General features: G+C 41.0%; 1 protein-coding gene across 9 annotated transcripts in view; it reads right to left on the bottom strand.

Moving 5' to 3' along the window:
* The window catches only part of LOC139612544 (intermembrane lipid transfer protein VPS13B-like), a 325,396-nt gene that overhangs the window by 184,142 nt on the left and 123,553 nt on the right, over positions 1-17,701 (bottom strand). For 8 of the 9 annotated variants that reach the window (XR_011686577.1, XR_011686578.1, XM_071468183.1 and 5 more), the window contains exons 20-21: positions 7,931-8,040; positions 4,963-5,095 (exon numbers count right to left, since the gene is read on the bottom strand). Coding sequence is in view for 7 of the 9 variants with exons in the window: in XM_071468183.1 (XP_071324284.1) it covers positions 4,963-5,095; positions 7,931-8,040 (243 nt within the window). In the remaining 2 variants the exon portion in view is untranslated. Of the gene's footprint in view, positions 1-4,962; positions 5,096-7,930; positions 8,041-15,363; positions 16,604-17,701 lie in introns of those variants that run through there. The other variant, XM_071468187.1, reaches the window with a different exon arrangement.

The raw sequence follows: 17,701 nt of genomic DNA, 5'->3' as shown, positions 1-17,701 counted from the left end.
TCTGCCATAAAGCCTAGATCAGTGGAGTGCTGCAGTGATGGCTGTCCTTATGGAAGTGTCTCCCATCTCTACACAGGATATTTGGAGCTCAGCCAGAGCGATCATCAGGCTTTTGGTCAACTCTCTCACCAAGGCCCTTCTTCCCTGATTGATTATTGCTTGGCGGCAAGGTTTAGGAAGAGTCCTGGCTGTTCCAAAATTCTTTCATTTAATAATTATGGAGTCCACTGTGCTCTTGGGAACCTTAATTGCTGCAGGATTTTTTTGTAGCCTTCCCCAGATCTGTGCCTTGACAAGCCCTCCTTACAATTGAGGGCTTGATTTTTCCTGACACTGAGAAAAAATGAGACCACATAGACAGATGTGTGTCTTTCCAAATCAAAAATTTCAAAGATGATCCAGAGAAATGGGAGACACCTGAGCTCAATCTGTGTCATTGCTTTGTCATTATCAGGCATTGAGTGCAGATTGATGGGGGAAAAAAATGAATGAATTTAAATCATTTTATTTCCACTGAATGCAGCTGGGTGATGTCATAGGCTATTTGCATTCTGAATTACCAATATAAGATGGGCTTATTTACATGTTTTCTGTTTCTGTTGTCAGATAATGGAAACCAGTTTGAAATAGTGACCAAAATGTGGCTCATTAAGACTACATGTTAACTAGTACTTACTTCCAAGATATCACCAAACATAAGATAAAGAAAAGGCTACGCTGTGATTTTGGCTATATTTACTGGTAAAATGATCACTCAGAGAGAAAGTTAGAAGCTCATTCATGTCAGCATAGAGATGTGTGTCTGAGGAGGGAGAATTCGACCTCACGCTTGCAGGGCAGTACAGGTGAAGGAGCTAAGGTTTGTCCAAAAAGTTGCTAGATTTGTCACCAGGTGCTTTTCTGAAAAAAGAAAAATAGAAAAAAAACAAACAAGCAAAAAAAAAAGTCGCTAAAGCAGTCTGAAAAGTCTGGAAATCTAGCTATGTTTATAGGGCTGACCTCGCCATAAAAGAATGTCTTTCTGTGTACCCACTCCAATAAGGGAAAATGAGCTGGACCCTTTCAATTCATCTCTTTTAGCAACACAATTTATTTTTGAGGGCAATTATTACTTTACGTGAAAACCTTGCTCTGTTAAAGCTAAGGAGAGTAAGACCCCTCAAGACACAATGGTCATTTATCAACTACATTCACATCAGTTTTACCCGTCAGTAAATCATTAGGGCTTATTGAGTCAACCAAAGTTAATAGCTAGATCAAATGTCCTGGGATAAACACGCAGTAATTACAAATAGATTTTAAGAAATCCATTAGATGACTTGCCATGGCTAAATGGCTTTAGAGATGAAATGCCTTCTTCTGAACAGTAAAAGCAGTTTTTATGTCCAATTAACAGTCAACAAACTATTAACACCACAGATAAACATGATACACTAATAACAATGTTGGACTGGGGAGCTGATCCTGGCCAGTGTTTTCTTTTAACATAACAGCTAAACCAGAGTGGGCTCCCATCATCTCACTCCTGTTTAAACAACCAGCTCCTTATTCGCAGGGTGCGCCACACATGGTAAAGCAATTAATAAATCATCTTTAGAGAGCCTAATTCTAATCATAACATGTTAGATGTCAGCAGCTCTTCTTGTGAAATGACTGGGGGGAAGGCTTTACGAGGGAAAATCCACCCTAACAACAGAATCCACGTATGTTATTCCCATGACCTTCAACCATGGTAAACCATAGTTCTGAAGTTTCACACTTTTGTTAAACTGTGTACCATTATGGGGTTAATACATGGGAATTCTGTTTTTGGGTGTATTTTTACCTGAGCTGCCTCAGCAAACAGAACTTTCCAGAAAATTCTGCATTGCACAACTATTACCCAAAGGGTGACTAAATACCAGGACAAATCAGTCTACATATCAAGTATCTGTATATTAAGTATGTACCCTACCATGGCCAGCCAACCTTAGGGAATATGAAGATTTAACATTACATTAATCATCCCCCAATTCATCACAAGAACAATGGATTATTAAGAGAAATGAGTTGGAACAGAATTTCAATTTATGAATCTCAGTGTATCAAGTATCACCACATTCCAACAACCCTGGAAGAGCTGAGGAGTTGCTATTTTTCATTCATGGCCCATCACATGAAATTGTCTTTGCATACAGAGTTTTTTGCATACATAATTGTTAATTACAGGAAGAATACATTATTATGTAACAAGGATAAGGTGAAACTGTAGTAGTAGGATGGAGGAACAGAGTACCTGCTATGCTGTAAGCTTCTCTGTAGTGTTGAACTGTAGTTTATCAAGATCCTGTGACTGCAGGGAGGCTTATTGTTTCACCATAATTAAAACCACAAGGGCTAAATGCCTTTTCTTATTCTGATTGCTCACGGAAACAATTTGTAACGTTTCATTACATCTACTCCTGTAACACTGCGGTAATTTTCAGAGAAGATGCTATTCATTTACTTACAAGCTCTAATCCAGTGTGGAGAGTCGGAGTAGGAGCACTGAGGACTAGATTTTAACAAAATACGGTACCAGTGCCTAGTTACCAATGTCTTGTTTTCACTTCAAAGAGAAATATTTGGATAAGAAAGAGCTTGAGTCTGACTCAGTATATGTTTCTCACTAACTAATGCAGCCCAACAATAAGATGCCATATACAAATATGTCTCACACTAAACATTCATACACACAGTTTAAGGCCGGATGTGCTGTCCACTTAACATTTCAAGCCAGTGTGTGAATGTATGAACATCTGTGTCACTGATTAATTCTAAAATCCATTATACCTTTGTTTTCAGTCATTTACAAACACTTGTGTGGTAGACAGAATGACAAAAATGCAAACAGCATGACTCAGAAAGAAAAAAGACTTCAACACAATCTTAACAGAAAGACAAACAGACAGCTAGCCAAGCAGAAAAACAGCTTCACAAACAGGAAAACAAAAAGTTAGACAGCAAGATGGAAGACTGGTCACAGAGATGGACAGCTGGTGGATAGGAGGTCATGCACACTGATAGTCAGTGTACTCAGTTGAGTGTTGCTGACAGCCTACAGCCTGATGTAGCTCTGTGTGCAGTGTTGGAGCCAAGGTGACTATTTACTGACAACCCCTAATGAGAGGATATACTGCTGAGATGTGAGTAAGCAAAGATGCTGTGGTATGGAAAAGCCATTAGTGCATATTGGATGAAAGAAGGAACGGAGGGAAAACCAGGAGGAAAAGGCGGCGTGACCTTTCAGCTGTGAGCTTTTAAAGCAAGCAAGGAAAGAACTCTAATGGCCTTTTTTTAGACTCTGAAATGTCAAAGGAGCATTTTTCCTATCAAAACACTTGACATGGGGGAACGTCATACACATGCAATGTTATTTACAGCTACAGGATGACTTCACCCAAAACAGGGAATTATCACTCCTGTTGGGAACACATTTCCCAGGAACTTAAAAAAGAGGAAAAAAAAAAAAAGACAAACAACTACTTGCTTATTTCCCCTGACTCGTCACTGCGATGCTTTGGCAGAGAACGGTTCAACCGTTAAAGTGTTTAGAGGACCTGGAGCCTAAACACTGTGAGAGTCAAACAACAGAGACTGGGAAGGCCTTTTAATGTATTTATTTATTCATTTTTTAAACTGTGTGACTAATTCAGTGAAATGACGCTAGCCAAGACATTCCACTGGATCACATTCATTAAATATCTATAGAAGAACACCAGAGGTGGACTATTAGGTTTATAAATAACCATGAGTATTAAATGAAAACCATTTCTACAGTCAGCGAGGCTCTGTGCTGTGTCATGGACAGCTCCTAAACAGACTGACTGCTCCAGCCATCCTCCCAGGTAGGAGTCTAAGAATACACATCTACTGTACTGTATGTGTGGGTATGTGTGTGTATGCGTGTGGATACAATATAATATCCCTGAGGTCCACTAAACAGAATCCTCACACTGATGAAAATACCATTACAAGAGCTTTTTGCACTACATTTGTACACTTGATAAATTGTGTGAGAATGCAGTCATGCCACAATCAACAACCTGCTGTTGTGTCTCAAAGTGTGTTCCTAATACTTGAGCAAGCAGTCACATCCTTCACAAGCTACAGTACAGCATCTATCCTCCCTCATCTCTGTCATCTCTGTTTCTCCAATTTGTTCATCTCCATCCAAAGTGTTCAGAATTTCCTACTCACAGACAGCACTGACTTGGAAAATTCTGGAAAGGCTCTAAGGAAGGACCACAGCAATGCTACCTGACTGTGTGAGCGTCCATGGGTCACATGTACAGGAATGCACATGTGAAACCTGTCTGCCTGGATGTGCATGCCTGCACATATGTGTTTTAACATATAAATAATATTCTTCGGCTTCATACATGTGTAGGTGGACAGAACATTGTGAACAGGGTGGGGGTGGGGGTGAGTGGAACACTGGCACAGAGGAAGGCTCCACACAGCCAAGTCACTCATTGATTCTGGGCATCCAGAGCCCATAGAGCCATAGTAATGCTACCAGAGGAGGAAAAACAGAGGAGGACATGCCTGGGTATGTGGTGTCCTCTGAGAAACGGGTTCACTCAGTTGTCAGCAAGCTGTTGTGTGTTATGCAACAACATAGTAACATGGCATCATTGCATAGAAACAAGGTTAAATACAGCAAAGTGTTGTTATTCCAGTACTAAAAGACCGTATCGTTAAACATACAAACAGTGGCAGAAACTGCAAATGTCAAGGGAGAAGTAAATGTCACTGCACTTTTCATCTGTATATTCATCTTTATATAAAACACAGAGAAGATATTTTACTGAACTTGGGGCCAATACTATTCCCTTTGTGTGTGCTGCACAAATGTAATGTCATGTAATTGTATGATGTGCAATGTCGCAGTGATATCTTAAATAATCAATCTATGATAGGGGTTGGGGTTGGCAAACCTACCTGTGACTGTCTTTGTTTTGACTGGGCTGCTGGCATAGTCTGAGGCCTGATTGGAGGGCTGTTTGACCAATGGTGTGCTCCCTACTGACACCTCGTCCTCTCTCCTTTTGGCCAAAGAAACTGGACCTGGATTCTGCAATGACATCACAGCATGACTGAGCACCTATGTGGCCATGGGGCAAGAAACATGCAATCACATGGATGTATTTCCATTAAATATGCTTTTATTCAGTCCTAAACAAAATGAACATGTTATTAGGTGTAAACAAAAGAGGAAAGTTTTTTTTTAATTTGAAAAAAAGACTGTCCTATGTATGTTACCACCATTGTTCTGTGTTAGTAAGGCCATGACCCAGAGACAGCGTCAGATGACTTCAAAGATCTGGGTTAATCAGGAAACACAATGCAATGTACAATGCAGTGTAAGACAGAAAGACAGGCAGAGAGAAAAGGGAGAAAAGAAAGATGCAGTGGAACACAACAGAGGCATCCAAGACCAACAAGGACTAGTGACAGCTCCCTGTTTTTTTGAGCAGTCTCCCATGCTGCTGGCAGGCAAACACACACACGCACGCATGCACGCACGCACGCACGCACGCACGCACGCACGCACGCACACACACATTGCTGAAAGACAGAAGACTGGAAGATTGGTCTGAAATAAGGAAACCCCATTAGCATCAGCCAGCAGCACCACTAGGCTATGATGCAGCTGCACAAGGCCGCAGGCCAACCACGTACTGCAGCCTGTGTAAACACACACACACACACACTCACACTCACACTCACACTCACACTCACACTCACACAAACACACACACACACACACACACACACAAACACACTGTTGTTTTTCAATGACTGGGTCAGGACCCAAATGCTGCTTGTGGTAACATTAAAAATGGGCCCCCAAATTACATTAGTATTTGAAGCTACTGACTGAGGTATGAGGCCAAATCCTTCTTAGGTTCTTGCAACTTAACATAGGGTGAATAAAATACTATTGGCCAGCAGGGTAGTTGTCCAAAATCTAGTTTGACTTGAAAATCATATTTAGGTCTGTGGAAGATCTGAGAATGTATAAAACACATTTTAGTTAGAAATACATTTCCAACAAATGAATGTTTGGGAAAAACAAACCAAACCAAACCAAACCAAACCAAACCAAACCAAACCAAACCAAAACAAAACAAAACAAAACAAAACAAAACAAAACAAAACAAAGCCCTGAAACACTCATATAGAGAGTATGAATGTCTACTAAATACTATATGCACAATCCATATGATCATTTTTATGGTTCATGTGTCAAGGGAAAAATGCAAAATGGTTGAAAAAGTTATATAATTCAGTTTGCACAATTCGTGGAAAATATGTGCTTGGCCACATTTAATACTGGGTGCTTAAAGCAGGTACCTTACCCAATGATCATCGCTCATACCTGTTGGATGACATAATATGAGCTAACTCCTTCTTCCACACATCCTAGGGGGGTAGCCAAGGCAAATGCCTATTTGGTTTTCAACCTTCCTCTCATTCTGTTTCTCTTCATAATGAGCTTCCCCTCTATTTCTCTTATTTCTCCTGTTTCCTGCTCGCTCTGGTAGTTTTAGTTTACTGTTAATTCAACCTCCCTGTCCTTTTTCCACACCTTCTCAATACTGTCTCATACGTTGTCTACTCTGAGTTCCATAATCATGCCCTCTTTGTTGTTTGTGACTCCATTTTTTTTCTTTGATACTTTCTTCTCGTCTTCTCTTCCTCCTGTCAACTTTTCTTATGCTTTTTCCTACTTCTCTTTTCATTATCTTTGTGCTATCATATCTTACATACTCCCCTTGTGCATACCACTAATTGTCCCTTTCTTTCTCTTGTTTTCAGCTTCGAGTACCTCCTTTCATCATTTCCTGCCATCCTGACCCTAACTAGTCAGTGTCCTCTCCTCTGTCCTTCACAGGCAGTTGAATGGCCTTCAGCTGAAAGCCTTGTCTAGGCAGCCAGACCTTGAGAAGGCCTTGACAGGCAGCTGAGGTATATGGCCTTACAGAAACAAATCCATGAACATAGGCACACACACCCACGCATTTGCTGTAGCATGTCCAGACACACAGCAGCCAATGTTGTGTATCCTTCATACTGGCTGCAGTTCAACTCATAACATGTGTTTAACCCCACACAGCAATAACCTCCAGAGTGAGGAGTTGGTGCAATTAACTCCTTCTCTCTTTGTCTCTCACACACATGCATGCCAACAGCCCTTGCAAACTGCAGGAGCCATAAAATAGAACAACTTTCTGAAAAAATAAAACAATAAAAGTATTACAATATGATGCTTTCAAGTAAAATATATATTTATATGCCTTTATGGGGGGAACCTGTGCTATATCCAAGGCAATCAGGCTGAGCATATCTGCTGTGTGTGTGTGATGGAGTGTGTGTAGTGTGGGCACAGAGCATTCAGTGTCCATAACCATCACCATGACCCCTGTCAAATAAATAGAGAGAGACTGGATGGAAGACAGGGAGCAAAGCACATGGAAAAAGGTAGCTGGGAAAAAGGAGGCAAGGCAGAGGGAGGGAGGCAGAATTACAGGCATTTACATTTGCTTCAGATGCCAGTGTTTCCCTTACCATTGCTTTTTTTTGGGGGGGCAGCCCTCCAAACTCACCCACAAAATCACACAAAAAAAAATTAATTTAATATGTTGTTGAGCCAGGCAGAATAGACACAGGTTGACATCTTTTTCAGTTAAGTGCAATAAAAAAGCTTGCAACCTGGAGACAGTGGCGAGGATGTTAGGAGCTCTGCTGTTGATGGCAGGGAGAACACTAGCAACTTTGCAGCTTCAGACAAAGCCAACAGCCCCCCCAACCCTAGAAACAATGCTGTCGTTGACAATCATACAAAGGGCCAGGAAAAGAAGAAGCAAACAAATCTTGTCTGAGAACATGAGAGAGGATCATGTACCTGTTGCTGTTGCCTGCTGCTCCCTCTGTGAGGTTGATACAGCAACCATGTGCAGAAGACTGGATCCATGTTAACGGCGATGCCCTGAACACTGACCAGCAGGACTGCACCTGGACAACACAAACACACATAGAAAAAGAAAGAAATCTGAGATTTAATTGCACAACTCTGAAGACAAAGAAAATCAAAGCCATGATAAAAAATGAGGAAAAAAACAATTAGGAAAGGATATACTGTACATCTGTCTTGCCTTTAAAAAAATCTAAATTACTGTTCACAAACACAGACCAATTGTTTGATCAACACAACTAATTCAATAGGATCCAGATCAAGAGATACTCAGAATTACTGACTGAAGTGGAAACTATGTGAACTCGCACAGACAAAAATGTTCCAATGCTCCTGCTGCAATTATTTCTGTAAAGTAGGAAGGACATCTATATGGATCACTGAAATCAATGTAAGGTAATAATCACTGAGCGAAAATGACTTAAGGCAAATCTGGTCAGATTGAGTGTCAGGTTCTTCCTCTCCTGCACAGTTTACACTGTGTCCTAATGACCTGCTCATGGGCATCAAGCCTGCTTGTTGGAGAGCAGCAAGGAGCACTGTTTGTTTCAAGTGCTCTGTTCAAAGTGGTATCACACTAAGCCAAGAATAACATTTTCTTTTGATAAATTTCTATGAAACTCAAGACTTTCTCTGGGTTTTGGTTTACTCTTAAATAATAATCTTTACCAACAATAAGAGGGCCCTGAGGTAATGCATTAGGATCCTATCAATAATGATTCCCATGCCGGCAGGATTAGTGCAGGGTCTTTGGCGTGCCGTGGAATGTCCCAGCATGACGATAGGAGGATGTTTCAGCTCTAGAAGGACTTTCAGCAGTTTAATGGAGCTTTGGACAAGAACCCAGTCTTCTGTTTCAGGCCCTGAGGCAAAGCCGAGCGTGTATGTGTGTAAGTGTGAATGTGTAAATGTCTGTGTGCATTTCACCTCCGACAAAGCTCAATTTGCTTGTTGCTTTGCCTAACATTTAAGTGTCTCTCAAGCATTGACAAAGCACAATTATAAACTCTCCCGTGAAGCACACTTACAGAGACACACATATTTTTCTTACACCAGCTCTCTAGCTTGGCAGGAATTACTCGCTCTTCCATTATTCCCTGTGAACAATGCAACTAAAACGGCTCCAATTTGCTCCACTTTTACAATGTTCAGTGATTTGTGGCCTGTGAGCTTGTGTGTGTGTGTGTGTGTGTGTGTGTGTGTGTGTTTGCTGTAAATGTGTATGACTGAGAGCGTGGGCAATGAGAAATGTGTCTGTGTCAGTACTGTAAAATATATGTGTGTACGTAAGGTGTGAAGTCTGTAGTGACATTATATAGTGCATACATGTATCAGTACTGGTGTCTGATCATTATTCACTAGGTGCACTTTAATTCTCATGGTTTATTACTAGTACAGAATATGTTCTAGACAACGTTCTCTGGGGAAACTTTCTCATTGGATCAGGTCAAACTGACTCACAGTTCTTTCTCTATTGCTTCATCTATCTTTCTACTTTCTTTACTTTCCATCACTTCCATCCTCCTGCCTCTTCACTTTTTTCTCTAAAATCCCTACAAACCTCTTTTTCTCCCTAACAACAGCCTTGTACTTAGTCTACATCCACCTCTCTCCCTTTCCTCCTGACGAGGAATCATAACCTCAGCCCTGTGGCTTGAACTCTTATACCACAATGTGGCTGCTTAATAGGCTCTGGCTGTGGCTGTAGTGCTGGGGCCTGACTTCAAGTGGTTTCATCATAGCCCAGAACAGCATGAACAGTATAGGACCCAAAAGTCTGGGAATGGGCTGAGTAGTGAAGATGTTGTGAAGATGTATTCAATAAATTGACCCTAAATTGTGGTCTATGGGATGCACTGAGCATGAAAAACCACATTCTGCAGAAATGAGTCATAGCGCAATAAATCATGTAACTTAGTAGAAGGATTGCTTAATAAACAATTGTTCAATTATTACAGAGATAAATGAGCAAATAAAAAGATATAAAATGCTTAATTGCTGATAACTCTCTCAACCAGAGCAGCTAAGCTGTGGTTTTTGCACAGCATTAATATGTATTAAAGCCAATACAGCTTTAAGGCACACTAACACATACTGCCACCAGCTTGCTTTTTTCATTCTAAACTTTAGGTGGAACAGTTGGAAAGAAAATAAAACATATTCACTTTCTGGGGGAAAAAAAATTGCACCCAATTTCGTCTTAGGATGTCAGAAACTGCATTTCTATGCAAAGTGACCATACCCATAAAAGACAACAAAACAGTCTGGTAAGTTGGTTCTTAAATAACTAAGTAAGCTGAAGTAAAATGCAGCATACCAGCAGCTCTCATCTTATTGTGGCTCTGTGTCGTGTCTGTCTGGCCGCTTCCAATGACAGCCATGACTATGTTGATACCTCACAACACCACTCAAAAAGCTCTCTTTCTGAGATTAACAGAGCAAACAACCTTTCTTCCCTCTCTCTTTGCCAGTCTGACAGTGACACAGAAACAAAATATGTGTTGACCTGGCTTTTGAGGCTTTGAAGACCAAGGCTTTACCATCCACACTGTGTGTTCTTGTTTCATCATAATGTTGACATAACTGCCAAGAGTGACACCTCCTTTGAAGCATGCAGCACCATGAAACGGCCTGGCATGCTTAGAGGGCGACCTCAGCAGCAGGTTAACTGTTGTTTTTCTCTGCTCTAACAGCACGGCATATGGGTAATTACAGAAAGTGATGACAATGATAACAAAGGTGTTTTTCTTACTTCCTAAATGATTCCTCAAGAAAACATCAGAAAACTGCTCAGTGGCCTAGACTCTGAAAATATACACAACCACAGTATGTACGTGCAGGCATTTGTGAAGACACACTTACCTTGACTCACCCAGAGTGGACCTATTAATGCCAAAGGTGTTATTTTTTCTTCAGTGGAGACTAGTAGAGTTAAAAGAAGGCATGGAGCTGCTGGTGTTGTTTTAAGGCTGTCTGACATCTGTCCTCAGGCTATAGTAGAGCATTAGACGAGACAGGCATCTAACCTTGAAGCCCTGTCTACATTCTTCTGCCCACACATCTTTCTGTCTTCTTATTGTCTATTTATCAGGTTACATGGTTTATACATTGACATTTTTTAATGCAAAATCTGCTTTTGTTCAGTCACTGCAAGCATGAAATTCAATAAACTGGGAGTGGTTAGGTCAGTGCAAGTTCAAAATCAAGTCCCACAGTGGAGACCAAAGCCCTGATTGGGGTTACAGAGGGCACAACCTCTCAACAACAGGGCTGTGACCCCACCATCAGAGTAACAGACAGGCAAAGAGAGGTGGGAGGTGCTCACCACCCACCCCCCAGATAGACAGAGGGGGGAGGATTCATATCCTAGCCAGCTAATCGCCCCCGCAGAATCACTTCATTGTTGGACGTGAGGCAGTGCTGGGACCCTGCGTCCAGCTTCTCCAACAGAAAATAAATAAATATAGCCCAGCCCGCGTCAGCCAGATGACTTCTGACAGGTTTGGTTAATTTCGAAGCCAAGTAGCAAAACAAAACATTACGCCAGCGTGCGGGGCCTACGCTGCCTTTAATTGCTTTTCCGATGAGCTCATGACTCAAAGGTGTCCTGGAGCGAGCCATGCAGCCCGACAGGTGTTCTACTGGTGTGTGTGTCGGTGTGAGTGTCTGTAACTCTGTGTGTGTGTGTATGTGAGAGTGTGAGAGAGACAGAGACAGAGACAGAGACAGAGACAGAGACAGAGAGAGAGAGAGAGAGAGAGACAGAGAGAGAGACAGAGAGAGAGAGAGAGAGAGAGAGAGAGAGAGAGAGAGAGAGCTGGATCTGATGACACCACTGAAAATGGACTCAGCTGTGTGTGGGTGGGTGCAATGAACAGTGTGCAGTATATGTTATGTGTGTGAGTGTGTATGATAGGAGTATTTACATGCTTCTTTATGCACATGTCTATTTGTATCCATTTGTTTACTTGTGTATAACTGTGAATGGACACTGATTCACAAAGCTGTATAACTTCTCTCAAACACACACCACTCTCTGACACATATTCAGTGTACTACTGTTCCCCTGCCTTGCTGAAACCCAGCAGCCTGGGGGCAATGCTGCAACACTGGGGCCCAGAGGCTCAGGAAGGACACGAGCAGGTTTGACTGGAAACAGACCCTGGTCTGGAGTGAAAGCCTGCTCTCACTCTGGGCCCATACGACCATCTGTATTGGAAGCCAGTGTATATGTGTGTCTGTGCATGTGTGTGTGCTTTTAAGAGAATATAAGCGTATATGCGTAAGTGTGTCTTTCAACATGGCCCAACTGCAGTAGCCTGCAGCTGACAGTCTAGACCCACCTCATAAAGGTTGACTATGGCTGTGGGTACAGTAACAGTAAAAGGCAGGAGGAAAGCTGGAGAGGGATTCAGCCTGTTAGGGAGTCAGTAAAATCCAGACAGATAAAGATGGAGTGACAGAAGCAGAGAAATGGCAAAAAATACAGTGAAAGACAGAATCAAAGAGAGGAAGAAAAACAGAGAAATACAGAAACGTCAGACAGATATACAGTACTTAAGCAGACAGAACATATAAAATAGTGGATGATGAGAAAGTTTTTTTGGTCATTTTCTAATCAACATGATAAGGGAGTAGGCCTTAGTATTTGGCTGTGGATCTGTATGATTTATGGGACGACTACAGTAAGTCTCCATACATGCAAAGTGCTGTGAACCGGATATATCACATACACTATAGTCTGGATAAGCAGGGTTAGCACATGTATCTAAATCAAACACATGTCTGAAAGGTCCACGTAGATACACATACATCCAGTACATAATTTAAAACTGTGTGTGTTCACTCACTGAACACTTTATCAGGAACACTATACTAACATTTGGTAGAGCCTCCCTTTGCTTTCAAAACAGCCTCAGTTCTTTGTGCCATGATTTCCACAAGATGTTGGAAACATTCTTTTGAGCTTCTGCTCCATGTTCACATGATTGCATCACATCATTTCTGCAGATTTCTCAGCTGCACATTCATGCTGCCAATCTCCCATTCTACCACATCCCAAAGGTGTTCTACTGGATTCAGATCTGGTGACTGGGGAGGCCACTGAAGTTCACTGAACTCATTATCATGAACACAGAGACATTTGCTTTGTAACATGGTGTGGTATCATGCTGGAAGTAGCCAGTAGCAGATGGTAAATTGTGGGGATTCTGGCCATTATCCTCTGACAGGCCTCATCAACAAGGCGTTTTTGCAGAACTGCAGCTTACTGGAGCACTTTTTATTTCTGTATTTTTTTAACTATTCTAAGAACTATTCTTAAAAGCTCTAGAGATTGTTGTGTGTTAAACTTCCAAGAGTTCAGTAGTCTCAGAGACACTCAAACCAGCCTGTCTGGCACCAACTACCCTGTCACTGTCAGAGTCACTGAGATCACATTTTTCCCCATTCTGATGTTTGCTGCGAAGATTAACTGAAGCTTCTGACCTGTATCTGCAGGATTCCATGCATTGTACTGCTGCTGATTGGATAATTGCATGAATAAGCAGGTGTACAGGTGTTTCCCAATAAAGTGTTTAGTGAATGTACATATATGTGCTGTACACAGGCCAATAAACATCATGCACATGTGTATATACAGTCCAGAATGTGTGCATGTCAACATGTATACTGGATGGTTATGGATGTAGTGAACACAAAGCTGTATCTCATCCACAGAGAGATCTATCTCCATTCCCATCAGGGATGAGGCTCCTTCCATCCCATCTGCTGGGTTTGTTGACTCATGGTTGTTAGCTCTGGACTTGACACATTTCCCAGGCTAATGTTCAAATCCAGACAACAACACTGACCATGCAGATCTGTTGTCTGTACAGCTTTGGGTGGTGCTTGACTCAACAGTAGCAACACTTTCCCAGTATAGGCCTACTGTATGTATGGGTGGGCATGTCACTGTGCTAATGTGCACATGTTGTATTTGAAGATACATGTTTGATTTGGGGTGATTTCACAAGTACTAAGCTATATTTCAGGCTGAGCCAAACAAAGGTCAATTTCTGACTTTAACAAGTCCCTCTGAAGGTGTAAATAAACCCAACACAATTTGTCTATTATGTGATTCAGTTGTAGTACATATGGAACAAATCCAACAATAATAAATTGCATGAAACAAACCACAAATTACATATTTGACCATGGGAAAATGGACTTATGCACATCCCTAGTATGTACTCTAAACCAGTAGTGAGGCCAGATGAGGGGTTTAAAGCAGCAGAACAGCAGCTTTGTCAAGCTCCAGATGTTGATAAGAGGCTCTATAGCCATACATATCCCCCTTCTAGTTGATTCCTAGACTTCTTAAATCCAGATGACCTCTCATGGTGTTGAAAAGACAACCAGATACTGCACAATTGCTGCATTTGCCCCTACTGAAACCCAAGCAGCCCCTGATTTGGAGTATTCCAGCTGTTATCTCTCTCCCTGTCCTCTTTCTCCCTAAAGTATTTCTCTGATATGCCCACAGAAATACACTCTTTTTCTGTCTTGCTCGCTTCAAATCACACCAAAGGAAAATGCTTAAAGTCAGGACCAAATGTGACCTGGCCCTTGTCAGCAAGATAGCTAGTCTTCTTAATGAGACGAAACAGACCTGGTCCTGATTGCATTAATGTATCATTACCGTATCCATCATGGACCTACAGTGTACTGTGTGAACTTTAAATGAGCCCCAGTGTAATGTAAGGGGAACAGGAGAGACACTTCTGAGCTCATTAAAATAAACAGACTTCTGCTTCTGCTGCTGCTTTCCCACAGACAGTTTCAGTTTTGCATAGTTACCTTGAAAACTCCTTATCACTGCTATCATTCAGCTGACTCATGGGCTTTCTCTACAGTTCAAGCTGAGTTCTTTTAGTTTGTCATGAGGAGGGAGGGAGTCAAGCAATTTAATGTCTGTCATTAGCAGGGGTTCCTTCCAAGGAAAGTTGTATGATTTACATTGTAACACAGAGAAAGGCTTATTGCAAATGGCAAAATTTGAAGTTTACTTGATATTGCATGAATGTTTCTTATACTCTTGAGGCTAATATGTCAATAAAGAAGTTATGCAATAAAAAGCACAGGAAATACTTTGTCAAATAAATAAATGATGTAGATCTGTCTTCATCCAAATAATAACAACTTGAAGAAGACTGGCCATCCTCTTATGTTGACCAATTTACAAATATTGTGTTTGAAAGATTTAGTTCATTTCATCTAAATGGCATAAGGTTTAAATTTTGGTTCTTTTTTGGCCATCTGTGGTGTTCATGACCAAAAATGATCAGCCACAGGAAATGAATGGGTGACACTGCAACCCCCCATGAGAACACACCTTCAAACTAAATATTATACCTTATTATACCCATATAGGTTATGGTTATACTGTCATTCTCGCAAACAGTCGCAATCACATAGAGCTCCTCCCAGCTCTGGTATATTAAGCCTCCTTTGGATAACAGTATATTCTGTGGCACCACAATGGTCAGACCTTTGATCATGACACCAGTGGGGAGCAGAGACAGGAGGAAAATGACAGTGAAGATGGATTAATAGAAGAAGTGAAAAAGTTTGTTTTGTCCTGGTTTTTTGAGAGGGAGGCAGATAGTCAACTGAGAATATTTCAGGAAGACCCCAAAGCCAACAAGGTTCGCCATATGCCGAATTGATGACATCAAATCCTACTTTGAAGTGTTCTTGACAGAACCAATTGAAACCATAGTCCTTCATATATCAAATTTGGAGAGAAGATGGGTGTTCAAAAACTCTGAAAGGAGGTACACCAAACAGACATTGTGGGTCTGCCGATTCTGTCTGGTGTGTACAGATACAGAAATGAATCAACCTCTAGTTAATGGCCTGGTCAGGCATTTTTTCGTGCCACCAAGTACACAGTTTATATGTTGTGGATGTTTTGCCATTAGAGATACCGGATGATGTCAAAGACCAGCTTGCTGTAAGCCCAGAGTTCTGGAAGAAGTGGGTGGAGCGCCATCTATAACTGCCATCTATAATCCCAGTCCAGACGTTACGGTGAATGAATGTCTGGTCCCTTTCAAAGGTCACTACGCCTGGAACATGCAGCCGTATAGTAGCAAACCTGCTGGTGGAGCTCCAGAAAAGAATCAGGCCAAGAGTGTAGTCTTGGACATGACAACAAGCCTCCAGAGGCACACCACCACATGTGATAATTTCTTTACTTCATATGCCCTTTGGCCAAGAGCTGCTATGGAAAAACTGACCATGGTAATATTTCAACAGACATAATGTTTCACATGTTACTATGTCAGACATGAAATATCACTTCCATGTATTCAATATTTTATTGATTAAATGTTGCATGTTACTGGCACATACTCGTGTAAAAGAATGACTGCATGATGGCCCCTGGTGTTGTTTTCCATCATCCTAGATGTGCCAACCTATAATGCTTTTGTAGTGTTGATGGAGGTGAATCAAGGCTGGAGCCAGAAGAGGACATTCAAGAGGAGGCTATCTGGAAGAACTGATGGAAGCCTTGGTGTTGGCTCTCTTTCAAATGCTGACACTTTCCGCAAATACAAGCATCTGTCAGATTGATGAGAGACAAACAAGGGCCAGGATTTAGCTCTACAACCACCAGAGACTAAAGAGACAAAAGCAAGAGGTGCACCACAAGACGTAAAAATGAGCATCATTATGCCTAAAATGCAACACACATAGTTTCAAGGCCACATATTGTCAACCATGCACATGAGCACACATATACATAATGTAACCACCATTTAATGTTTGATTCATTGACAGATTGTGAACCATTTTGTTTTTTTTCATGTGAAAATAGTTTTGGCCGTGTGTCCTCTATAGATTTATAAAACTATCACTGTCCACTTTGACCAGAAAGACCCTAAATAACATTTTGTACCACTTTTTAAAGATTTGAGGGGTTTCAAAATAAATGTCCTGTCAACACTTTGACACTAAGTGGTCTGTGATAAATAGCACAATATGTCTCCTCTGGTATTTATCGTCAAAAGGAAAAATAAATACTTCTACTCAGAAACAAGATGTATACGTTCATCTCAGTGAGTCCTACAAAACTGCTAAAGTTCCAAAGTAAAGAAAAAAAATTGTTATAATTGTTATAAATTAAGTTAATAAAATGAAACCTGAAATGCTTGAAATGCACTCCCTGTCTGTTTGCATGTTACTTTACAGGCATTCTTGTTTTGACATTATGTGCACTTCAGTTTATTTGATTGTATTAAAAACTTCAAATCTTTCACTCTTTGAAAACAGGAAGCTTCCATTCTTCTCCATTTTGTTTTTTTCTCTGGGTCACTTTGGAAGCTCCATACAGCTGTATACAGCTGCAATTGATGTGGATTCCCAAAACAGATCCGGTACAATTGCAAGAACAGTTCAACAGTGGCTATGGAGATTTCTAAAATGTTTGTTAAACGTCAATACATTATGACCCATACAAATGACATATTGGTTATTACTTCTGCACAAGAGCTGGGCTCTGGTTACATGAAAATGAAATGGTGTTTTACTATGTGATGGTTTTGTTTTTGCCATTAGACAGTGCTGACAGTGGGTATAATTTGATGGCAAACAAAAAAGTTGACACTAAAAACAAAAAGCTGGGACTAATCAATTCATCTCTTTTTGGTGTGTCATTTG

Source organism: Trachinotus anak, unplaced genomic scaffold (genome assembly GCF_046630095.1).
Source record: "Trachinotus anak isolate AG129_WGS33_773 ecotype Australia unplaced genomic scaffold, CSIRO_AGI_Tana_v1 ptg000032l, whole genome shotgun sequence".
Classification (NCBI taxonomy): domain Eukaryota; kingdom Metazoa; phylum Chordata; class Actinopteri; order Carangiformes; family Carangidae; genus Trachinotus; species Trachinotus anak.
This window is presented reverse-complemented; position numbering and strand designations above follow the sequence as displayed.